The 25236-nt window shown below is 58.5% G+C and overlaps 1 protein-coding gene across 1 annotated transcript in view; it reads left to right on the top strand.

Annotated features, from left to right (window-relative positions):
* Nucleotides 1-12755, top strand: part of MYOM2 (myomesin 2) — a 49267-nt gene extending 36512 nt beyond the window's left edge. The window contains exons 26-36 of the mRNA XM_081085074.1: nt 361-420; nt 1625-1692; nt 2510-2623; nt 3050-3137; nt 3627-3665; nt 5146-5251; nt 7480-7643; nt 7863-7899; nt 8787-8809; nt 10809-10864; nt 12138-12755. Of these exons, the coding sequence (XP_080941200.1) occupies nt 361-420; nt 1625-1692; nt 2510-2623; nt 3050-3137; nt 3627-3665; nt 5146-5251; nt 7480-7643; nt 7863-7899; nt 8787-8809; nt 10809-10864; nt 12138-12455 (1073 nt within the window). The 3' untranslated portion in view covers nt 12456-12755. The remainder of the gene's footprint in view (nt 1-360; nt 421-1624; nt 1693-2509; nt 2624-3049; nt 3138-3626; nt 3666-5145; nt 5252-7479; nt 7644-7862; nt 7900-8786; nt 8810-10808; nt 10865-12137) is intronic.
* Nucleotides 12756-25236: the final 12481 nt, after the last annotated feature.

Here is a 25236-nt window from a genome sequence, read left to right as displayed (position 1 = left end):
GGGGCTCATTGGGGACGGTAGATGCTCATCGGGGACGGTAGGCGCTCATCGGGGAAGGTAGGGCTCATTGGGGACGGTAGGCGCTCATCGGGGACGGTAGGGGCTCATCGGGGACGGTAGATGCTCATCGGGGACGGTAGGCGCTCATCGGGGAAGGTAGGGCTCATCGGGGACGGTAGAGCTCATCGGGGAAGGTAGGGCTCATCGGGGACGGTAGGCGCTCATCGGGGAAGGTAGGGCTCATCGGGGACAGTAGATGCTCATCGGGGACGGTAGGCCGAGCGCCCCCAGGGGGGATTCAAAGCCCTTCTGCTGGCAGGAAAACGCATCTCATGCCCTTCTCCCTCCGTGTGAATGCAGCGTTCAAGGCTGTCCTGGACGAGGCTGAGTTTCAGAGGAAAGAATTTCTCAGGAAACAAGGTAGGTGTCGGCCGCTCGCCCACAAGCGGCGCGAAACCAAGGGTTCGGATTTGAGTGTTCAGTTCGGCCAACACGGCGGCCCCGGGGCTCGGTGGGGGCTCAGCGGCCCGGACTCACACGTCTCGGCTCTAGGCACTTGGGCACTTTTCTGTCCTTTGCCCTTTTCCCAGAAACTGGCTGTTTTACTTACTTAAAATCGGGAACGTTTTCACTTTTAAATGTTCTAACTGTGAACAGTACATGTTAAATGTATTGTTTTTAAAAATGCACGCTCACTAGTTACAAAGTAAAATGGATAAATTTTAGAATCTGAAAAATAACGCAAGGGTTTAACTTTTTAATGGGATTTTTATGTGGGATTTCTATGCCTTTTGAAAAACATTAGAATATAGATTATAAAATATAACATGAAGGCTTTTTAAAGTTTGTTGTTTTTAGTTATTTTTATTTTTAATAGTCAAAAGTATTTTATTTTGCCCATTTCTACTTTATGAACGTTTTCACTGTGTAGGATATATTTACTGAAAGAGTTCAATACACGCTTTCTGCATCTGCCTTGCGTGTTCGTGTTGAATGGGCCGATGGCATTGCTATTAGGGTATGAATTACTTCTAAGTTTCTTGTAAATAAACACGATATTTTAAAAGACAGATGAATCCACGTTGGATCCAGAGTAGCATGTGTGTGCAGTGTTGCGGGCCGGGCTGCGTGCCCTCCCCTCCCCGCTGTGCACCCCCCGCTCTGAGGCGTCCGTGCCGGCCTCTGGCGCAGGGACCTGAGCCCGGGCAGGAAGGGGGACGCCGCCTCCTGAAGAGCAGAGGCGGCAGGTGGCGGCGGGAGAGCGAGCGGCCGGTGCACACATGTCCGTTTCGAGCCCAGAAACGGGCTTTCCCGGTTCCTACTGAGCAGCTGCTTCCTCTGCCTGAAATACACACACGTACACACACACACACACGTACACATTACACATGCACACACCCACACATGTTGGCACACACAACATACACCACACGTTTACACACATACACACATGAATTACATGCACACCTACACATGCACACACATACCCCACATGTGTTTACACAATGCAGTGCACATATGTACACTCACTTGCACAATGCACATGTGCACACATACATGCACAAGCACACATGTGTACACACACGTGTTAACATGTAAAATGATTCCTTTTCACTTTGCCCAGGCCCTCACTTTGCCGAGTACCTGCACTGGGACGTCACTGAGGAGTGTGAAGTCCGCCTGGTCTGCAAGGTGGGTGGGGCTGGAGGGAGCGTGGCTCTCGCTCTGTGGGCGCCAGGGGCCGGCAGGGAGCTGGCGGGTGTGAGCTGGGCTGGGTCAGGCCGGGGGGGGGGGGGGCGGCACGCCTCTGGGTCCCGCGGACGCTTTAGTCCTGAGGCTGCCAGTGTCGTCTGGGAAGGAGCCCCCACCCACCAGGCTGAGCGGGGGAAGCGCCTGCCCTCCGTGGCGCTGCGTCCGGGATGTCGCTGCCCAGCCAGGGCCCCGGACCTGGGCGAACGTTCCACGCGGTTAACCATTTAACACGCGCTGCGCGCGGCTCGTCTGCGTCGCCGACATCGTGTTCGCCCGGAGGCCGTCTCGCCCGGGGATCCAGCAGGGCGCCCGCCTGGCCGGGGCGAGGGCGTCACGCTTTCGAAGCCGGGCCTGGGGGATGCATTTGCCACCTTCGGACCCCGGCCTTGTGCTTATTCCTCGCTGCAGGGTATTTCCCTTGATTTTTAGAGAGAGGGAGAGGGAGGGAAGGATGGAGCGAGGGAGGGAGGGAGAGGGAGGGCAGGGAGAGAGAAGCGTCCATGTGAGAGGCACACGTCCACTGTTGCCTCCTGCATCACCCTGACCGGGTACATGCCCTGGCCTGGGAATCGAACCCAGACCTTCCGGGGCCCGGGCTGATGCTGGCCCCGCGCTCACAGCGGCCGGACGGACTGCAGCCTCCGCACGCGCCTCCGTCTGAGTGTGATGAGCACGATTCCTGTTGAGGCCGGGCTGCCCCAGCAGAGCCTTTGCCCCGGGAGCCGGGGGTCACCCCTGAACCCGGCTCTGTCTCCAGGTCGCGAACACCAAGAAGGAGACGGTGTTCCGGTGGCTGAAGGACGACGCCCTGTATGAGACGGAGAGCCCGCCGGACCTGGAGCGGGGCGTCTGTGAGCTGCTCATCCCCAAGGTGCGCTGCCCCCCCGGGGCCCGGGAGCTGGCAGAACGGGCTCTCAGGTGCCCGCGGGCCCTGCCTGTCTCCCGGCTTGCAGCCTGGTCTCTGTGGTTTGCGAAGGAAACCTGTCAGCAGGGATTCCATGTTGTTTTATTTTTAAAATATGTTTTTATTGATTTCAGAGAGGAGGGGAGTGGGAGAGAGAGAGAGAAACATCAATGATGAGAGAGCATCGTCGATCGGCTGCCTCTTCCTCCCCTGCCCCGCCCCCACACTGGGGACCGAGCCTGCAATCCGGGCCTGTGCCCTGACCAGCATCGAACCGTGACCTCCCGGTTCATCGGTCACCGCTCAACCCTGAGCCACGCCGGGCGGGCGGCAGGCGTCCGTGTTCCGTGGTGACGCTCATTTCGCCTCCGTGTGGGCTGTGCTTCCTCGCAGTTGTCCAAGAAGGACCACGGGGAGTACAAGGCGACCTTGAAGGACGACAGAGGTCAGGATGTGTCCACGCTTGAGATAGCCGGCAAAGGTACAGCCAGCCCCCCGTCCTGCCGAGCAGAAATCCGTTACCGACAGGCGAGGCGTGCCGGGCCCTTCGCCCGCGCCCCGGGCTGTCGCACGCACTGCTCTTAGCAGCGGCCCTGAGAGAAACCAGGCCATCCTTCCGCTGCGTGGGCTGGTGCCGTGGTTGGAGTGACGCGTGGTAGGCCTGGGGTTTCTGAAACGTCATGTGGTCCCCCTCAGACAGCGGTCCCACCCCAGGTCTGACGGGCCCCGGGAGGGAATCTGCGAGGAGGCGATCCGCCACCCGGCTGGGTGCGGGGGGGAGCGAGTTCTCCTCGTTCACGAAGGGGAGCGGGTGGGGGAGTTACTCCACACCAGCCTTACGGACACGCAGCGCCTCTTCATGTGGCACTTTTCAAACGCGGTGACGATGTCCCGTGCTGACCTAATGCGGCGCGAGGGGGCCGCGCTGGCCGGATCGGCGTAGTAACCGTGTGTCTGCTCTCTCCGTCAGTGTACGAGGATATGATCCTGGCGATGAGCAGAGTCTGCGGTGAGTCCGTGCCCGCCCGTGCTGGGGGCGTTTTGGGTGGGAGCGTCGCTGTCCCCGGGGGGCGGGGTGGGGGGACCCAGGTGCCCGCCCTGTGGGGGCCCCGGTGAAATGGCAGAGCAGCCGCCTGCCGGGCTCGCGAGGGCGTCCGAGGGCTCCTCGCGTTACGTTTAGAGGTTGTTCGGTGAGTTTGTTCTATGAGCCCTGCTCGCACCCCGCACGCCGCGTGAGGGTGAAGTGCCGCCCGGTCTCTGCGCTTTCCGCGTGAGCTGAGACGGAGCAGGGGGACCAGCCATGAGCAGGAGGCGCCCCCTTAGCTAGAGCTGGCAGGTCGGATGGGGGCGCCCACTGGTTTAATTATTATTATTTTCTTCCCTTTTTATCAAATGGGTTGGGGAGATATTGATCAATATCTCGTGCAGGTTTCCCGTGTGGGCTCTGGAATAGGATCTGTTACACCCCGTGCCCCCACCCCAATGGCCATTGACTCTGCAGAGTCTTAGGAGAGACCACGTGAGTGTCCGGTGACAGGCCATGTCCCTGGGGACGGGGCAGGTGCTCTCCGTCCCCCAGTTAATTCCCGGCCGGTCGAGGGGCGCCTGACCGCCTGGGCCCCTCGGACTCTCGCGGTCCCTGTCACTCACGTGGGGTTCTCTCCTCGCCCATAGGCGTTCCCGACATTGTCACCCACCCCGTCCTTAACATGGGCAGCTTCCCCCTGTACAGGGTTCTCCAAGGTGCACCGCTCCCCGAGGGGCCAGACTCCACTAGCGCCTTGGTGCTGAGTGTGGATGGGACTCAGGAATGTCTGACCCGAGAGCGCGGAAGCCGCTGGCGAAGCGGGGGCCTCGGGCCAGAAGGGAGAGTGGACTTCCTCCCGGGGGTGGCACGGGCGATTGGTCCGGCTGCTGAAATGTTGGTTAGAAAAAGTGTAAGTGCCCCGTGACGGAGGCCTCGTAACGGTGCCCTTGGCGTAAAACCGGAGGAAGCACAGGGCCTCCTGGCCACGCGCCGGGGCGGCAGCTCTGGGGCTCGGGCCCCGTGTCTGTCCCGTTGGGGATGTCCTGCTGTCTTGGGTTCTGGATCAGTGAACACAGCACTTCCCGTGTCAGCGCAGTCCGCATGCTTCCCCTCCTGTCTACACGCTGAGCTGCTCAGGGCAGGCACGCTTCTCTCCTTACAGCACTCAGCAGGGCTCGGCCAATGTCGGGCGCAGCAGATGCTTGGTTGACGAATGACTGTGGCAGGGGACAAGCGTGAGGACCTGGGGCTGACAGACAGAGGCACGGGTGTGGGAGTGCATCTGCGCTGGGGGGCGAGGACCTGCCTACAGCGCTGTTTCCCCTGACGTGGTTCCCACTCATGTGGTCCCCCACGTGGCTCCCACCCACGTGGCTCCTGCTCCCGTGGTTCCCACTCATGTGGTTCCTGCTCATGTGGCAGGGCTGCGTTTTGGGATCTGAGCGTGTCTCGCTCTCTGCAGGCTTGTCTGCTTCTCCCCTGAAGATACTCTGCACTCCAGACGGAATCAGACTGCAGTGTTTCATGAAATACTTCACCGAGGAGATGCGAGTGAACTGGTACCACAAGTAAGTCCCAGTGCTGTGGACGGGCCGTCCGAGGACCAGGCAGTGGCCGCACCCTTAGCCCCTGGGGTTCTGAGAAACAATGACAGGCCTCGGCTCAGCTCGGGCCGGGCCCAGCCTGGCATGGGGGCGGGGGCAGGAGGCAGGTACAGAAATGCCGGACCCGGTCAGAGGCCAACTCTTCACCGTCTCCTGTGGTCGGTGTGGACAAGGGTGGTTCCCCGGGTGACGCGGGGCCGGGCACTCAGTGGAGAGCTAGTCCAGGAAGAATGATACCTAGATCCACATACAGCGTGTCTGCCGTCTGCCTTCCCGGGACGCAGACGGAAGCGCAAGGACCACACAAGCCCAACGCTTACGGTGGGAGCACGGCAGCCGGCGAGCCTGTGTGTGGGCAGGCTCTCCTCCCGGGCACTGCCCTGGCTTCCCCAGGTGGGGGGTCCCCTGGGAAAACCCTCGTGACGTTCACGATGGTGACAGCACTCGCCCAGGGTCTCGCCCAGCCCGTGGGGTCTGGCCCTTTCCCGCCACCCCCAGCTCATCCCCAACACTGGCCAGAGCTCCAGGTCTCCGCGGGGAGCACCGGGCAGCCACCGGGGCCTCAGGGGCACCTGCTGGGGGAGGAGGTGGGAAGGGCCGGTCTAATCCGAGGACCTGGCGACTGTGTCAGCCCCTCTTTCAGTGGGGTCAGCGCCCCAGCGTCTTAAGCTCCTCCCTGATCCAGCCCCCGTGCCTCCTCATGCCTTTATTTTTTTAAAATATGTTTTTATTGATGTCAGAGAGAAAGGGGGAGGGAGAGGGAGAGAGAAACATCAATGATGAGAGAGAATCATGGACCGGCTGCCCCCTGCACGGTTGAGATTAAGCCCACAACCCGGGCCTGTGCCCTAACCGGGCATTGAACCGTGACCTCCTGGTTCAGAGGTCGATGCTCAACCCCTGAGCCACACCGGCCGGCCCCTCCTCACGCCTTTCGATGTGCATGTCCCCAGTGACATTTCCCAGGCATGTGTTTAGTGGCATCATCTGTGGGTGGATGAGGGGGAGTGCGGCCTGCTGGGAGGACCCGCTCTGAGCGCTTCCTGTCTGGATTGGACACCAGGCCTCTGATTTCGAGGTGATGCCGGCACGTGGGCAGGGAGGTTTTAGCTGGTGTCCCGGTGCATCCTGTGCTTTCAGCAGCGTGGGACTCAGACCCGGGGGCGTCACAGGCTCGGCCAAGGGGCTCCTTGGGGAGTGTGCTAGAGGCAGCCTCTTTTTGTTGTTGTTAATCCTCCCCTGAGGATATTTCCCCATTGTTCTGCAGAGAGAGTGAAAGGGAAGAAGGGAGGGGGAGAGGGAGAGAGAGAGGTGAGAGAGACACATCGGCTGGTTGCCTCCTGCATGCGCCCCCACTGGGGGCAGGGAGCAAACCCGCAACCCAGGTAAGTGCCCTTGGCTGGGAATCGAACCTGCAACCCTTCAGTGTGTGGGATGACACTAACCACTGAGCACACCGGCCAGGGCTGGGCTCCGCCCTTTGTAAGGCTGAACGATGTTCCACCGAGCTCTGCTTGTCTGTCCGTCACCGGTGTTGTTCCCACCTGCCGGCCGCTCACATGGTGCCGTGGCACACGGGGCCCATGTAGCTCCTCGTGTCCCTGCCGTCAACCTCCCTGGGTTTAGATCCAGAAATGCACTTGCTAGATCACATGTAATTAAAAATTATTTTTTGAGGGAAAAATGCCATTCTGCATTTTTTTTAAATGTATTTTTATTGATTTTGGAGAAGAAGGGAGAGGGAGAGAGAGATAAAAACATCAATGATGAGAGAGAATCATCGACCGGCTGCCTCCTGCACACCCTACACTGGGGATCGAGCCCGCAACCCGGGCCTGTGCCCTGGCCGGGAATTGAACTGTGACCTCCTGGTTCATAGGTTGATACTCAACCACTGAGCCACGCTGGCCGGGCTGCATAGAGTATCTTAAAGTCCATTACGTTATGGCCAGCACGGATATATTAAATAGCAATTCATCTTTAAAAACTAAGCATTGTGTTTAATTTTAGAAGGTGTTTGGGTCTGAGCCACAGATGCAGAAAATAAATTACTAACACCCTGAAAAGCCTGTCCTGGTAGAGGCACCGGCCAGTTAGACGAGGCCTCCCCGAGCCCGGCCCCTGCCCCTCGGGGACTGGCCTGTGACTGAGATCTGGATTCAAACATGTCCCGTTGCCTTTTCTTGTCAAAGAGACGCTAAGATCGCGTCCAGTGAGCACATGAGGGTGGGTGGCAGCGAGGAGATGGCCTGGCTGCAGATCTGCGAGCCCACGGAGAAGGACAAAGGGAAGTACACCTTCGAGATCTCGGACGGCAAGGACAACCACCAGCGCTCGCTCGACCTGTCCGGCCAAGGTCAGAGGACTGCCTGCCTGGCGGCTCAGGCCTGGCGGGTGGGGATGCGTGTGGGATGCGGGGAGGGAAGCCTCTGGCGTGGTGACTCCCAGTTGGAGACATTCTTTCTGAATAATCGGCCCACTCGCCGGCTGCCGGCCCGTGTTCCTCGGGCAGGTGCACCGTGGGCACGCGGGCCAGGGGGCGGGCTGTTAGTGACGCTGACCTGTTCCCTTGCAGCCTTCGACGACGCGCTGGCGGAGTTCCAGCAGCTCAAGTAAGACTCGCTCGCGGGTTCAGACTCACCGTCCAGGGCTCCGGGGCCTCGCGGTTATTTTGGCTGAGGGACCTCGCTGGGCGCCCAGGGGACCCGAGGCCTGTCCCTCCCAGGGACCTGGGGTGCGAATGGCAGTTTAAGCTGCTCTCTGTGCAGACGGCAGACACACTTCCACCCCGTGAATGTGTCTGTCAGTTACTGCCTAGGGTCCTGGGAACCCTGGATAGGTTTCAGTGAGTAAAGTTATGAATTCCTTTTTTTTTTAAAAAAATATTTTTACGGATTTCAGAAAGGAAAGGAAAGGAAAGGAAAGGGAAAGAGAGATGGAAACATCAATGATGAGAGGGAATCATGGATCGGCTGCCTCCTGCACGCCCCCCACTGGGGATGGAGCCCACAACCTGGGCATGTGCTCTGACCGGGAATCGAACCGTGACCTCCTGGTTCATAGGTCGACGCTCAACCACGGAGCCACGCCGGCTGGGCAGTAACTCCAGAGTTCTCAGTGCGGATGAATTCTAGGGCATCCCACCCAGAGCAGCCATTGGCCAGCACCAGGGCATTCAGGGAATACCTGTGAATGGATGACTGGGTGACCAATCAGTTAGAAACCAGCATTTCCCAAAAGATCTGACACTCTCCAGTGCAACCTGGGGATCCAGGGAGAAGAGAAATGTCTGCGACTCTGAGCCTGAATGTAAACTCTGCAGCTGAAAGACAGGGTGGCCCCTCTCAAAGGGCGGTGGGCATCGGGGAAAGGCGTGTCCTCTGAGAGAAAGCAGGCGTCCCACCCCTTCACCCCAGCCGGCCCCTCCCCTGCGGGATGTGTGCGGGTGCGTTTTCTCACGACTCTCTTCTGCTCTCTCCCCTCCCCCCTTGACGTCCAGGGCGGCTGCCTTTGCGGAGAAGAGTAAGTTCCGGGCGGGGGAACAAGGGCCTTAGCTGCGGGTGGGCAGAGGCCGTGCCTCAGAGCGTGATCCTGTGCATCGAACGATAAATGGCAGAGCTGCTCGCTCCCATTGGGCACCTCCATGCCACTCCCCACCTGCCCCCTCACACCTGCCCCCTCACACCTGCCCCCTCACACCTGCCCCCCTCACACCTGCCCCCTCACACCTGCCCCCCTCACACCTGCCCCCCTCACACCTGCCCCCCTCACACCTGCCCCCTCACACCTGCCCCCTCACCCCTGTCCCCTCATACCTGCCCCCCTCACACCTGCCCCCTCACACCTGCCCCCTCACACCTGCCCCCTCACCCCTGCCCCCTCACACCTGCCCCCTCACACCTGCCCCCTCACCCCTGTCCCCTCATACCTGCCCCCTCACACCTGCCCCCCTCACACCTGCCCCCTCACACCTGCCCCCTCACACCTGCCCCCCTCACACCTGCCCCCCTCACACCTGCCCCCCTCACACCTGCCCCCTCACACCTGCCCCCTCACACCTGCCCCCTCATACCTGCCCCCCTCACACCTGCCCCTCACACCTGCCCCCTCACACCTTCCCTCACACCTGCCCCCTCACACCTGCCCCCTCACCCCTGTCCCCTCACACCTGCTCCCTCACTCCTGCCCCCTCATACCTTCCCTCCTCACACCTGCCCCCTCACACTTGCCCCCTCACCCCTGTCCCCTCACACCTGCTCCCTCACTCCTGCCCCCTCACACCTTCCCTCCTCACACCTGCCCCCTCACAATTGCCCCCTCACCCCTGTCCCCTCACACCTGCTCCCTCACTCCTGCCCCCTCACACTTGCCCTCCTTACACCTGCCCCCTCACACCTGCCCCCTCACTCCTGCCCCCTCACACCTGCCCCCTTACTCCTGCCCCCTCACACCTGCCCCCTCACACCTGCTCCCTCACTCCTGCCCCCTCACACCTTCCCTCCTCACACCTGCCCCCTCACACTTGCCCCCTCACCCGTCCCCTCACACCTGCTCCCTCACTCCTGCCCCCTCACACTTGCCCTCCTTACACCTGCCCCCTCACACCTGCTCCCTCACTCCTGCCCCCTCATACCTTCCCTCCTCACACCTGCCCCCTCACACCTGCCCCCTCACACCTGCTCCCTCACTCCTGCCCCCTCATACCTTCCCTCCTCACACCTGCCCCCTCACACCTGTCCTCCTCACACCTGCCCTCCTGAGGCCTCCAGCACCCCTGGCCACCTGTCCTCCTGCCATCACCCACCTGTTCTGTGTTGTTTTAGGAGATGGTTAGGCAGCGGGGGCTGCAGGAGGAGAGACTGGAGAGGCACAGGAAACAAGTTTATTACACGTGCAGGCTCTAGAGACAGGCCCAGTGAGTTGGGGAGCACCAGGGCTGGGGGTCAGGAGGCAGAAGACAGGAGCTGGGGAGCTGCCAGGCCTAGCCCTTACTGGGCTTCCCTGGAAAGGCAGGCGGGCAGGGACACTCGGGGCGGCTGGATTGAACAGTTGGGGGCTTTGGGCTGTGGGCGTGGTCTCTGGTTGCCCGGCACCTGGCCCTGGTCTCAGGCTCTGGATGGATGGTGGGTGGATCTCAGGTCCCCCAGGTGTCCCAGTTCCCAGGTGTGCTCCAGGAGGGGCTGGGACAAGGAGGTTTGAAGATGTCAAACATCATACTATACAGAAATGAAAAATAGTTCCTATATGCACACCCTTGCACCGCCCTGGTCTCCAGACCCACAGACCCCTCTCCCTGAGTTATAGCCGGGCCCGTTCCCCTAGTTCAGCCCCGGCGCCCCTCCTGCGCCCTCACAGCGCCGCTCCCACCCACATCCCTCCCAGCTCCCCAGCCTCCCCTCAGGTGCCGTCCTCCACCGAGTGGCTGTGGACACCTGTATACAGCCGGTGCTCAGCAGGGGCCGGGGGAGGGAGGAGGACCCCCTGCTGATGGTTTTCTCACACCGAGTCCCCTCCATTGCAGATCGTGGCAAGGTGATCGGTGGTTTACCTGACGTGGTGACCATAATGGAAGGCAAGGTAAGGACGAACGGCAGGACCCCGGACACACGGGCTCAGCCGTGCATGCAGCCCCGCAAAGGGCCACGCGGAGCTGGGAGCGGGTGCCTGTCACTCATCCTCTGGGGGGCTGGGCTCCCCACCCCCTCCTGCTTGGCCCGCTGCCTCTGGTAACCCTTGTGCTAATATCTGAGCCTACAAGCCACCCCTGGTCCTGTGCCTGGTGTCCACCGGGGTCTGAACTCTGGTCCTGGGCTGGGGCAGGGGCCGGGGGTTGGGGGAACCAAGGTTGGGCAGGCCACACCCACGCCCACAGGAGGCACCTGCCTGTGTAGAGGTGGGAGCTGCCCTCTGCGAGTGTGACACCCTCTCCAGGCTCCAAGGCTCTTGGAACGTGGACTGGGCGCTGTTTACCGAGTTTTAATGGGTCACCTGTTGGTGGAATTGCTGACGTCCAGCCCACACCCCTCTGGTGCCTCAGCTCTAGCTCAGGGTCTCGGGACACAGAGGAGAGGATTTTATTCACCCAACACAAAGGTGGTGGCCCTTCTCGCAGAGCCCAGTGTGAGGCCGAGCAGCCTGGGCTCAGGGCGGAGCCGTCGCTGGGACACTCACAGTGGTTCGGCGTTACCAGGCTCCGGCGGGTTTAGCTGGGTGTCCACATGGCTGCTGCGTCCGACTTGCTACAAGTCAATGCATTCTCCAGATTTGCCAGAGGGTCCATGGGTCTGAATATAAAGGAAATTGAGAAACAAGCTGAAACATCTGTAAAATGTGGATCTATCTGATTACTTTCAAATTCTTTAGCCGGCTTAGGCCGGGGTGGGGAACGTCTGGCCCGCGGGCCATAGAAGGCTCTCGAAATCATTTGGTCTGGCCCTGCCGAGGCCTTAGGGGCGAGTTAATGAAATGTTTGACCAAACACAGAAGGCTCATGTTTCAGTGGATAATTTTGGCCGCGAATGATGTTATAAATGTCCCGACGGCCCTCGGCAGGACAAAGGTTCCCCGTCGCAGGCTTAGGCCCTGGGTTACAGCTGAGGATGAATAGAAGGAATTACCACGGGTTTTTCTCAGGAGCTACTGCGTGAAGCTGCCCTGTCTGCCTCCGGCTGTTTGGGGACCCCTGGGGTGTGGCGTGGCGCTCACGTGTGTAAAGAGCATGTTGACTCCATGAATGGGGTAAAGGACCATGATGAGGGTCGGTGCCATTCAGAGGGAATCTGACCTTCGTCTTCCTACCTCTGCCCTCCCTGCCCGCCCCCCCGCCCCCCCTACCCCCCGCTCCCCGCAGACCTTGAACCTGACCTGCACGGTGTTCGGAAACCCCGACCCCGAGGTGGTGTGGTTCAAGAACGACAAGGACATCGAGCTCAACGAGCACTTCTCGGTGAAGGTGGAGCAGGCCAAGTACGTCAGCATGAGCATCAAGGGCGTGACCTCCGAGGACTCGGGCAAGTACAGCATCAACGTCAAGAACAAGTACGGGGGTGAGAAGATCGACGTCACGGTCAGCGTGTACCAGCACGGGGAGGTGATCCCCGAGGTGCAGCCGCCCCAGCAGGCCACGCCCAAGCTCATCCCCGCTTCCGCCTCCGGCCCGGCCCGGTGAGGCCGCGCCGCCGCCGGGTGCTGTGTGCCGTGCCCAGTGCGTGTCGCCCGCTGAGTGTCCCCACGCGTGGCCCGAGAGCGAGCCCGCGCTCCGCGCGTTTAGCTTTGGCATCTGTTCAGTACAGTCTAGGGCCCTCGAGGCGGGAAGCCAAGGGCTCTGTGCGGCGTCCTGTCCACGCCCAGGGGTGGACTCCTAGTGCCGACAAGACCCAGCAGCCCCGGCTCCTGGCTGGAGCCCTTTATGTTGTCCTACCGGCCACTGTGTTTCCTCTTGCTTCCGACTAATAAAACTTTACGAGGCGACTTGTTGTGGTTCTGCGGCACCTGGTCGTACCTAACTACCTCACTTCCTCGCCCCTTCATTATAATGATCGGGCAGGGTTGCAGCGGGGAGGGAGTCTGCAATCTGAGAGCCTGGGGGAGGTCCCTCCGGAGCCTGACCCCTCAGGGTGGGGGACAAGGTGATGGGGCCTGGCCGGAGGGGCACCCGCAGAAGGACAGTCCCTCGGAAGGGGCCACCTGTGCAGACTGAAAAACACTCAGGGGTTATCACATTGCGGATTCAAAGGTCTCTGCGAGGAACATGAAATGCACAGATGGCCACATTCTTTCTTTTCTTTACAAAAATCATTTCCATTACAGCTGGTAGACAATATTATATTAGTTTCAGGTGTGCACCCCAGCGATTAGACATGACATAGCTTACTAAGCGATCATCCTGGTAAGTCTTGTACCCTCTGAACCGTACATAACTATTAGAATACTAGAGGCCCAGTGCACGAATTCGTGCACAGGTGGGGTCTGGCCCGCCCACCCCCATCGGGCTGATCAGGCCGGGTCGGCTGGGGGCAGGGGCTGCGGGCCATTGGCTGGCTGGCCCCGCCCTCTGGTCAATCTCTTGGTCAAGGGGAAAATTTGCATATTACGCTTTTATTATATAGGATTATTACGATATACCCTGTCCTATACTTCATATTCCCATGACTATTCTGTAACAACCAATTTGTACTTCTCAATCCCTTCACCTTTTCATCCATCCCCCCAACTTCCCTACCATCTGCTAACCATCAAAATGTTCCGCTTGCTCCTTTATTTTGTTTTTTAGATTCAATTGTTAACGTGTACTTATTGCCATTTTATTGTTCATATATATTTTTTTAATATATTTTATTGGTTTTTTTACAGAGAGGAAGGGAGAGAGAGAGTTAAAAACATTGATGAGAAGGAAACATCAATCCGCTGCCTCTTGCACACCCCCTACTGGGGATGTGCCCGCAACCGAGGTACATGCCCTTGACTGGAATCGAACCCAGGACCCTTCAGTCCACAGGCCGACGCTCCATCCACTGAGCCAAACCGGTCAGGGCTATCGTTCATATTTTTAATGTTTTTTTTCCCCCCCTTCTTCTTAAAGGATACCCTTCAGTATTTCATGTAATATTGGTTTGGTGATGATGAACTCCTTTAGCTTTTTCTTATCTGTGAAGCTCTTTATCTGACCCTCAATTCTGAATGATAGCTTTGCTGGGTAGAGTAATATTGGTTGTAGGCTTTTGCTTTTCATCACTTTGAATATTTCTTGCCACTCCCTTCTGGCCTGCATCGTTTCTGTTGAGAAATCAGCTGACAGTCGTATGGGTGCTCCTGTTTAAGTAACTGCTTTTCTCTTGCTGCTTTTAAGATTCTCTTTTTGTCTTTAGCCCTTGGCATTTTAATTATGATGTGCCTTGGTGTGGACCTCTTTGGGTTCATCTTGTTAGGGTCTCTCTGAAATTCCTGGACTTTTATGTCTATTTCCTTCACCAAGTTAAGGAAGTTTTCTGTCATTATTTCTTCCATTAGGTTTTCAACATCTTGCTCCCCCTCTTCTCCTTCTGGCACCCCCAGAATGTGAGTGTTGGTACGCTTGAAGCTGTCCCCGAGGCTTCTTTGACTAATTTCACCTTTTTGGATTCTTTATCTTTTTGCTGTTCTGATTGGGTGTTTTTTGCTTCCTTTTATTCCAAATCACTTGGTTTCATCTACTCTACTGTTGGTTCCTGGTAAATTCTTCTTCTTCTCGATTAGTACATGCTTCCTTTAGGACTGGTCCTTTTGTATGCCGTTGATGTTCTAAGTTCACTGAGCATCCTTATAACCAGTGTGTTGAACTCTGCCTCTGGTAGATTGCTTGTCTCCATTTTGTTTAGCTTTTTTCCTGGAGTTTTCTCTTCTTTCATTTGGGACATGTTTCTTTGTCTCTTCATCTTGGCACCTACCTGTGTTGTTCCCAGGTGGAGCTGCTATGTCTCCCAGGCTTGGTAGAGTGACCTTGTGTAGTATATGCCCTGTCGGGCCCAGTGGCATAGCCTCCCTGATCACCCCAGCTGGGCACTACAGGTATGCTCCCCATGTGGGCTGTGCCACCTTCCTGTTGTAGCTGAGACTCGATTACTGTTGGCTCGGCAATGGGAGGGATTTGCCCCAAGGCCAATCAGATGCAAGGACTGGCTTTGACGACTGACCTTTGACCACTGTGGAGGCCCACCCCACGGAGCAGGACTTAGCAGGGCTCTGGTCTTTGCTGAGTCTGCCCCTCAGGTGTGTCTCTGGTGGAGGTGGTTGGGTGGTGCCTCTATGTGACCTGAAGCTGTCCAATGGGTTTGATGGCTCTGGAGCTTCCCAGGAGGCACGGACCAAGTTCAGTCACCACCTGTTCTACCCAGGGACACCCGGCATGAACTACAGAGTGATCTGCAGAGGGCTGCTACTTGTGCTGGATTTGGAGGTGGCCAGGTGAGACCAAGGTGCAAACCAAGGCTGCTGCTAGTCCCAGGCCTGGGGCCACTTAGCCAGAGGCACAGGGCACACGGAGGCCAGATGCTGGTTATTTGAGAGATTTTAGGAAAATCTGAAGCATGAGCCAAGAGAGGCCATTTGTATGGATAAGCTTGGGTGGGCCTGCAAGGGATGGGACAGGGTCTCAGGGAATCACTAGGGTGGGGCAAACAGTGTGAGCCAGGTTGATGGAGACTCAGATGTGCCACCTGTCAGCTCTGGGAGTAGGGCAGGCCCAGCAGAGGAACACTGCGCTGTCACACTTCTGTCTGAGAGAAAACTGCCCCCAGCCCTCACCCTGATGCCAGATAATTCAGCTCCTCCCCGTGTGTCCCTGGTGCCTTTTGAGCTGCTGTCCCAATGCTGGAGCTCAGAGGGAGTGAGGCCGAATAAGTCCATGTGCCGGCCCTTTAAGAGGAACACCTGGGATTCCAGCAGTCTGGGCTGGGAGGACTGGCGTGGGGCTGGGACCTTCGTCCTTGGGGGGGGGGACCTCCCCTCTGCAGCCTAGAGACCCCTCCCGATTTTCACACGTGGGTGTGGGACCAGCCCGTTCCTCCTCTCCACCCTCCTGCCAGTTCCAGGTGGCTTCTTCTTCTCCTTTTTTTGTAATCCTCACCTGAGGGCATTCCCCCATTGACTTCTAGAGAGAGTGGGAGGGAAACATCCACGTGAGACACATTGCTTGATTGCCTCCCGCACACGCCCCAACCGGGACTGAGGAACTGCAGCCCAGGTACGTGCCGTGTCTGGGAGTCAAACCCACGACCCTTCTAACCGCTGAGCGAACCAGCCAGGGCTGGCTCCTCGCCCACATCCTTCTGATAGGCCTCCGCTCAGCCAGGCTTCGGGGGCTCCGCCCGGTGGGGGGGGGGTCTGCGGCTGAGCGGCGTTCTGACGTGGGTGTGGGCAGGCAGGTCCTGTGTGCACCCGCACCGCCGTCTCGTCCGGAAGCGAAGGCTGTGTGCCTTCTGAGGGTTGTTTAATCAGACTCGGAGGGACTGAAAAAGAAAGAAAACAGGCGTTAGGGTGGTCACTGCGGTGGCCACGGAGGGGGAGTTAAACCTCGGCTGATTCCGGTCTCCGTGGGATTTTAGAAAATGGATATCCTTTCTCTCAGCGTATCCTTTCTTTCAACGCTTTCTTCCTTTTTTTGGTAAAGAGGCTGAAATTCCTCTGGCATAAAAACCCCATTTCAGTATTTTAGTTTTATATGAAACACGTGGCCATAAAGCCGAGAGCATCGGGGGCGTTTAGAACACTGCTTTCCCGCCTTTTCCCTCTCATGAGCACGTCAACTAGGGACTAAACTTCTGTCACACCCAAAAGCTTGTTTTTTGTCCATCTGACAAAAAAAAAATAGGTGTAATTTTGATTCATTCACACCGGACGGCTATTGTTGTGCTGGCTGCTGTCATTTATTTATTTTTTATTTGCCAATCTGAGGGAAAGAGGTCAGTGCCCCGACTAAATAGTCAGGCATCGCGTGCTTTGAACATCCTTGCGTTACCGGCTGGAAGTCGCTGGTTTAGGGTGATTCCTAGGTCGTCGAGGCCAATTCACACTCTGTGATACTGTGCTGTTTTCCGAGGGTAATAAGGAAACCCTGAAACTAAGTCTGTCCACGAACACCCAGCCAGCTGGGCCGGTTTCGGGGCGGGGGAGGGGGCCCGGCCCGCGAGCCCCTCTGGGAGGCGCAGGTGCAGGCGCCACCGGCTGCTTGCCCTCTGCCGAGAGGAGGGGAGCGGCTCCCGCTCGGCCTGGGAGCGGAGGCTCGGGGGTGTAATCTGACTACGGAGCTGAACCACAGCCCTGTGGTTCCGTGGAAGCGGTCGTTTGTGTGGCAGCTGTGGCCCACGGGAAGGAATGAAATGGCTTTGCATTTCTCCAAGTCATGTGATTTTTTTGAAAGCAGATTTTAGTTTTTTGAGCAGTTCAAGGGCAAAGTTGTTAGGAAGGTAGAGATTTCCCAGATACCTCCTGCCCCCCCACCTCCCCATACACGGCCTCCCCACCATCACACCCCCCCCCCCCCCAAGAACCTGCCTGACTTGTCACAGTCACCCCAGTCCACAGCTCCCCTAGGGCCAGGCTGTGCTGCACATTCGGCGGGTGCTGTGACCCCTGCCACCTGTAGGTGGCGCTGAGAGAACAGGGATGAGCTTGGCAGGGTTGCCATCCATCCTCCCTTTGATCCATCCTCCCTTCGATCCAACCTCCCTTCCTGGTTATAAAGGCGACAAGGACAGACCGGCCAGCGGCTGTTTCCGGGGACAGGAGCTAACTGGCAAGGCAGTCACGTGGCCCCTTCATCTCTGTGTGCCGCACACGCGCAGGACAACACACCTTGCGAGCCAGTGCGAGGCTCTCACACGCGGGGAAGCCGTACACACGCGTGGTCTGTGTCCGCGTGGCGTGGGGCGTGGATTTAAATGCTCCATGTTTCAGAGGGGCAGGCGGGGCGCAGGGCCAGCCGTCCCTCAGGCAGTGAGTCCCGGCCGCGGCCATTCCCCGCGGGGCCGTGGGCTGAGTGGCTGGGGCTCAGGGGACCCCGGTGTGTGGCCATTTTTACTTCATTTTATTTATTTTTAAAATCTTTATTGTTGAAGGTATTCCGTATGTCCTCCTTTCCCCATCGACCTCCTCGGCCTGCCTCCGCGTCCCGCCAGGTCTGCACCCCCCATTGTCTGCGTCCACGGGCCATGCATCTATGCACACAAGGTCTCTGGTTAATGGCCTCCCACCCACCCTCCCTCCCCCGCCCGCCCTCCGAGATTCCGCACTCTGTTGACAATATCATTTAATACTCATCAAATGGGTAACAACATTTTTAAAAAATTTAAGAATCTATTTATTAAAGCTGGGACAGTAAGAGTTTAGGAGAAAGAAAATAAAAAGTCCACACATGAGCTCCAGCTGGTGGGGCTCAGTGGATAGAGCGATGGCCTGTGGACTGAAGGGTCTCGGGTTTGATTCCAGTCAAGGGCACATGCCTGGGTTGCGGCTCCATCCCCCACCCAGGCCCTGGTCGGGGCACATGCAGGAGGCAACCAATCGGTGTGTCTCTCTCACACCGATGTTTCTCTCTGTCTTCCCCTCTCTCTTCCACTCTCTCTGAAAATCTGGGAAAATATCCTCGGGTGAGGATTAACTGCCCCCTGCCCCCCCCCCCCCAAAAAAAAACATCTGAAAAGCATCGGTAGCTGTCGCCTGGGACTGGGGCACCTCGGGGGCCAATTCCGGGTTCCCCATCGGCTGCCTTCCGTGTCAGAGGCCAGGACCCCGAGATGTGCCGCCCGTCCCCGCCGGCCACCCGGGCGACACGCGTCTCAGGCTGAGCAACGACACGTGACACGTGTTGCCAGACGTGGCTTCCGTTCTGCGGCTGGGACTGCCCCGTGCCTGTAAGATGCGGTCGCCCTTCCCAACACGTGACGTGTGGGAAAATGCCTTTTCCTTCCAAGTCGTTAGAACACCCCCCCCCACCCCCCACCCCCCGGCCCCGACACAGCGGGAGAAATCCCGCCAGCCCTCCTGGAGGCGTTCACCACGCACACTTTCTAATAAAGAAAACAAGATTAAACGCCGGAAGAGGAGGCCATTAATTTTAATGAGATCCCTTGCAATGAAGAAGCTTAATTGGTCCAAAAAGAAAATAAAAAAGAAGAATTCTGCTTAGGAACAAAAATAATGGCAATGCAGCACCTGGAGTGGCATCCAGGGCTCGGGGGCTGCAGCCCGTCCTGGAGGCGCTGGCCTCTCCCTGGCTGGACCCGGAGTCGGGGTTGAGCTGTGGCCGCAGGAGCGTCACCCCCCTTCCGCTCGGGCGCCTCCCCAGGGAGCCCTGTGCTCGGGGAGCACCCCCCGGACCCGGGCCTCAGCGGTGTAGGTACCCGGCTTCCATTGCTTTCTGGGACTTTAATCAGAAATGACTCTCACCGGAGCCTCAGGGCCCGACACCCGCGTGCTTTGTGTCAGGGGTGGACACACGTCGGTGTCTGTGTGTCAGTGGTGATCAGTGCAGCCGACACGCTCACCACAGGCCTTGCTGTGCGGCTGACCGGCCGGGAGGTGGCACCGCTGTCTGGGCTGCTTGGGGGTGGCATGGGGACTGTGGGGGGACTGGTGTGGGGGCTGTGGGGGGAAGGGCATGGGGACCAGTGTGGGGGCCAGCCTGGCACTTACTGTCATTTTTAAGCTGCAGCCCTGAGTATAAAGACCCGAACAGAACCGGACGAGACCTGTTGATCCTGATAATCCCTGTGGGCGGGGGAGGATTTCACGGATTCAGAAACCCAACATCGGGCTTAGAGCGATGAGAGTTTCATTAGAGACCGTGGCGGAGGGAAGCTCACAGGTAAACAGATGTTGCCGATGCCCCCGGCTCTGGGAGCCCAGGGACCACAGACGTAGGCGCTCCCAGCCAGGGCCTCCCAGCTCAGCGCCCATTACTCAGGGCACTGCCGGCCCGCAGCCCACAGGGGATGTGCCAGCAACTCCCTGTGTGACACACGGGAGAGGGGGAAGGGCTCTCTGAGCCGATGGGTCCCGGTGCCTCTCTGGTTCAGCTGCAAGGCCAGAGCAGCGAGTGGCAGCCCCGTCTCATCTCTGCCATAGTCTCTCTCCCTCTTTCTCTCTCTCTCCCTGCAGCTCTCACCTGGCCTGACCCCCACACCTGCCCCGCCCGGCTCAGCGGTTTTCTATGGCAATGGCTGCTGGGCGAGAAGGTGTGGCCCTGCTCAGAGCTGCCGGCCTCTCTCCCTGTGCAGGTGGGCGGACCTGGGCAGGTGTCTCAGCCCACCTGTGTCTCAGCCCACCTGTGTCTTAGCTCACCTGTGTCTTAGTCCACCTGGGCAGGTCTCCGTCCACCTGGGCAGGTCTCCACCCACCTGGGCAGGTCTCCGTCCACCTGGGCAGGTCTCCATCCACCTGGGTGAGCGTCTCCATCCACTTGGGCGGGCGTCTCTGTCCCTTCCTAGCCATCACAGACGGGGTGACCTAACAACAGATTGTGCTCCTCGTGGTCTGGGGGTGACGCCCAGGATGTAGGCGCGGCGTGATTCCTCTCGTTGACGGAGAGCCCGTGGAAAGGAGCCGGTTGCTGGGTGGTGAGGCTGGTGCCTGAAGCAGACATGCGTGCAAGGATCCCTGTTGGGTTACGTTCCTGTTCCTCTCACTGTTGTCCACGAACAAGTCTCCTCTCTGAGGTTTAACGGAACTGGACCTGTGCCTCCAGTGGCGTCCGAGCAGGACTCTGGCTGGGACAGCCCTTCCGCCCGCTGTCCTGAGAGGGGGGGAGTTGGACCAGGCGTGGCCGCCGAGCCCGTGCTGCCCACCCTGTTCCCAGCGCTGACCCCACCTGCCTCCCAGGTGAGTGGCCAGGAGCTACCTACAGCCTCACTCAGGCCAAATACATACCTTGGCGTCGAAGTGGAGATGCTGAAAGTATTGATAACTGGGCCCATGGGACATGCCACCCTGGTCCCGTGACTGACGGGCGTCGGAAGGTGGCCTTCCAGGAGCCTTTTCTCACATACAAGTGAGGAAGGCTGCCCCTGGGAAAGCTTTGGAGGATCCTAATATATAAAAAGCCAGGGGCCGTCATGACCTAAACGACTGGACAGGTGACCGAACAGCAGGCTAGGGTCCCGGCTGGCGCAGTGGGAGTCAGTCCTGAGTCCCGGCCGGCGTGGCAGGAGTCAGTCTGGGTCCCAGCCACCCATGGCACGATGGCGGGAGGGAGCTGTGAGGACAGAGCCATGCTGCCATTGGCTGGCCTCTGGGTCCCTCCCCCTGACCTGCAGGCTCTGGGGAACCGGAGCCATGCTGGGATGGGACTGCACCCTACCCGAGGGGTCCCGGATTGTGAGAGGGTGCAGGCTGGGCTGCATGAATTTTTGTGCACTGGGCCTCTAGTTTGAAATAAACAACATCCCTGCGAGTGGCAGATGAGGACAGTCCAGTGAGCCATCGCCTGGCCGTCCACAGGGCGCGGGCTGCTGCATGCAGTGCAGTCAGTGTTCGGAATGCGCAGCCCAGCACAGCGTCCGCTCCGATGCTCATCAGCCGCACACCCAGCGAGAGGGCCAGAAAACTCATCTCGGAGGAAAATTGATTTTCACGCCCTCCATTTCGCCATGAAAATGTATTACAGTTGGATCGATGGCCCGGCGTCCAGGCCAGGCCTTTGCCATCGGGCGCTGCCCCTGGAATCACCCCGCGTGGGTTGCCAGTGCGACCGGTTCGTTCCGAGCGGAATGTGAGGGCACGTCCACGTGTGGCTCATCGTCGCACATTCCCAGCCGGAGAGCACGTTGGGACGGGCCAGTTCAAGGTCGTATTTACAGAGAGAACTGAGATCTGTGTCATCAGGAGACTCCTGAAAATTCCAGTCCTCCATTCAGATCCACGACACTCACCCGGGTGCCAGGTGCTTCTGCGCGTCCTGAGCTCACTGTAGGGTCTCCGTCTCACAGAAGAGGAAGCGAAGCAGACAGACGTGCCCCTGTCACAAGTCCCCGGCCCCCAGGGAGCTAGGCTGGGGCTGGACACAGAGCTCTCGGTCTGTGGGGTCCCCCGTGCCCTGCACGCGTGGCTGCACCCGGGATGCGCACCCGGGTCTGTGATGCCTCACCTTCAAAAAACACAGGTGTGAGGCGGGGATCGAGGGTCCAGGGGGAAGCGCTTCAGCTCCCCGCCTGTGGGCAGAGGCCAGGGCGGAGGCAGCAGGGTGGTGCTGGTGACGGGTCTGCCTCCCAGAGCGCCTGGTCCACATGGCTGATAACAGGGCGGCCACACAGACAGGTGATGGTCCGGTAAACGCTCTAACCCCCAATGCACAAAGCATCCTCGGCGGGCACGTCTGCTTTGCTTCTCCGGTGAGACACCTCTCACCTCCTCAGGCTGCGTTTCAGGAGCTCCGTGACCTCTGATGGTCCGACCCGTGGCTGTGGGAGTTCGGTATCTGTGATGCGCTGCTTGGACCGGAAGGTAAACAGGTAGCAGAAGCCATGGCAGGAGGCCCCTCGACGGCTGCTGGTGGGTGTCAGGATCCCTAACGAGGCTCCATTCCCACCCGGAAGGAAGTTAGTACAACGCACACGGCTCTCACCGCCCGAGAGTGAGGACACGACAGTGACAGGTGGTAGCGTGACAGCGGGACATACTTCAGAGGTTGCCATGCAGAGCGGTCAGCCCGGGGCCACCTGTGGCACCAGGGGCATCGCCGGTGGGTGGAGGGGCTGTTTGGCCAGGACTTGCCATCCCAGCCCCTCGGAGAACTCAGCACAACCTTCACTGCAACCAAGGCAACCACAGATCCCGCCACTAGGGGCTGCTGTCGCCCCACATTTCATGGCCAAGAGGCTCAGCCTTGGGGCAGGGACTTCAGCTGGTTTTAGACTTTTCCTCCCTCCCTCCTTCCCTCCCTCCCTCCCTCCCCCCTCCTTTTCTCCCTCACTCCCTTCTTCCTTCCCTTCTTCCCTCCCTCCCTCCCTCCCTCCCTCTCTCTCTCTCTCTCCCTCCCTTCCTCCTTCCTTCCCTTCTTGCCCTCCCTCCCTTTTCCCTGAGCGTCTCGCTAGAATTATGCACATTATCTTATCCCAAGGGGTGACGGGCACCAGCCCATGGGGCCTCAGGAGCAACCGCCCAGATGCTCACACGTATCTATTTCTAAGGCCACGGCGCTTGGGAAGGAGAGCCCGGTAGTACCTTCTCGCTTCCTGCATATAAAGGAACAACAATGTTCTCCCCTTTATGTATTAAAGCTGGTCTTTGAGAAAGAATCCGTCTTTGATGAAATTTAAGCAAAATCACGGGTGTTGAGGAATTGTGGGTAGATGATGTCGGAGGGGTCCCTGCTCCTCCCCGGAGCCCGGCGTGCCGGGAAGGGTGCTGTGGAATCTGCCCTCAGGGCCGGGGAGAAGCCGGTGGCTTATTCTGTTGCTATTAAGTCCTTGATCAGAACAGGTTGTGCCCTCGAAACCTGTTCTCTCTCTTCCTTTTGTGAGACAAGAGAGACGAGAGCAGAGGTGTTGACTCAGCATTTCGTGAAGGGAGAAGGTGGCAGGATCACCGGCAGGTAAGGGGTTGGCGACAATGCCCTGGACTCAGATGCTCACACAGCTCTCGCTCCGTCACCGCTTCTGGAAAGGCCTGCGCGTGGCTCCGGGTCAGTGCGAAGGTGTGACTCACCTGAGCTATGGAGCTGCGGGTCCAGATGGGCCCCATGGACCAGGATGTGGTCACTTCCTGCAGCCTCTGCCCACAGCGCCCCCTGTGTCCGCACCAGGAAATGGCTCTTTTCTCCGAGCAGCAAGCAGGCAGTGCTGTGCTGTCTGGATGGGCGGGGTTGTCATGACAACGCGTCATTCCACATCACCTGTCACGTAGGAAGGGGCACCCTCCACTCCTGCTCAGGGGAGGGACCCTGAGGTTGGGGCTCCACCGGGCACCTGGCAGCAGCTGCAGTGCCACGTCACCTGCCAACTACGGGGCCGTGTTGTGACGAGATGGACACCCAGTCCAAGGGGCCAGTCCCCCAGCCCCACGCAGGAGCCCCTGGGCATTGTTGTAAGACGCCCCTCGGGACTGTCCTCAAGCAGTTACTGCTCCTGGAAGGTAGACGTGCAGGTGAATTGTGAGGGTGGCGTCCCCACTCGGGTCTGGAGAGGGCGAGGACATGGTGCCCCTCAGAGCCCCGGACAGCTCGTCAGCGAGATGCCGGCACAGAACCCTGGTCGCTGTGTCTATATTCCTTTTTAAAAAAATATGTTTTTATTGATGTCAGAGAGGAAGGCAGAGAGAGAGAGAGAGAGAAACATCCATGATGAGAGAGAATCATGAACCGGCTGCCTCCTGCATGACCCACACTGGGGATTGAGCCCACAACCTGGCCTGTGCCCTGACCGGGAATTGAACCCTGACCTCCTGGTTTGTAGGTTGGCACACAACCACTGAGCCACGCCAGCCGGGCACTGTGTCACTGTTGCGATGGGCGCGGTGAGGGACGCCATTAGGTGTTTCTATGCCAGTAGGTGGTGTAGAATTCCCGATATTTCTGAGCCACTGAAAAGGACGCCGGTCAGCTTTGTGTGCAGAAGCCACGCTCTCGGAAGCTCAGCTTGTGTTTTCCCTGACAAGCCAGGACAGGTGCGCGGCCTCCGACCCAGGATGCTGCTTCCCATCAGGGGAGCGCAGTTGCCGTCTGAGAGCCGTGGGCATCAGGCTTGGACGCCTGTGTCGGATGCACCTCTTCTTCTGCCTCTTGCCCCGTGGACAGGTTTTCTGCTTCCAGTCCAGTGGGATGATCAGGATGGGGTTTTGTGTGTCTGGCGTGGTGTCATTTCCTTCTACCACGGCTAGTTTTACGCTTGTCTGACCGTGGAAAATGCTGTAACAGAGTAATTATATGGGCCTGGACTTTGGCTCACCAGTAGAGAGAAGGATTTTTATTTATCTCTCTCCACCGCACTTTTTCCCATGGTGGGAGTCAAGCGAGTGTTTGCGGAATTACTCCATCAGGGTCCACATTCAGTGAATTCTAGGACAAGAATTGCCGGGGTTCATGTCCCAGCATCAAGAAGGGTTCAGGAATATGGAAAAGGCTGTGCTTAGATGACATAGGAATTCAGAGACTAATAAAGAGTCCGAAGACGAGATATAATTTTGAAAGGCATTGGGGGTCAGAGGACCTTCAGCTAAAGGAACTGAAGCGTCCCTCCTTGTCTGGGACCCTTGTTTTTATTCACACAAGTTGTCCTAAGGCAAGGTGGAGATGATACACTCCAAAGGGTACGGTTTCAAAGGGTACAGGGTCCATTGTCAGTTTGGGGAATAGCCTACGGCTGTTCAGGGGTTTGGCCAGTAGGAGGCAATAACATGTAGATTAAGACGCCCTTTAACTGTCTGGCAGCCACAGTCAGTTCCCTATTCAGGTTTGGGGAAATGCCTTTAGCCATTCCCAA

Source organism: Myotis nattereri (genome assembly GCF_964212035.1).
Source record: "Myotis nattereri genome assembly, chromosome: 2".
Classification (NCBI taxonomy): Eukaryota; Metazoa; Chordata; class Mammalia; order Chiroptera; family Vespertilionidae; genus Myotis; species Myotis nattereri.
Note: the sequence above shows the minus strand (reverse complement) of the source record. Positions and strands in the feature narration are given on the sequence as shown.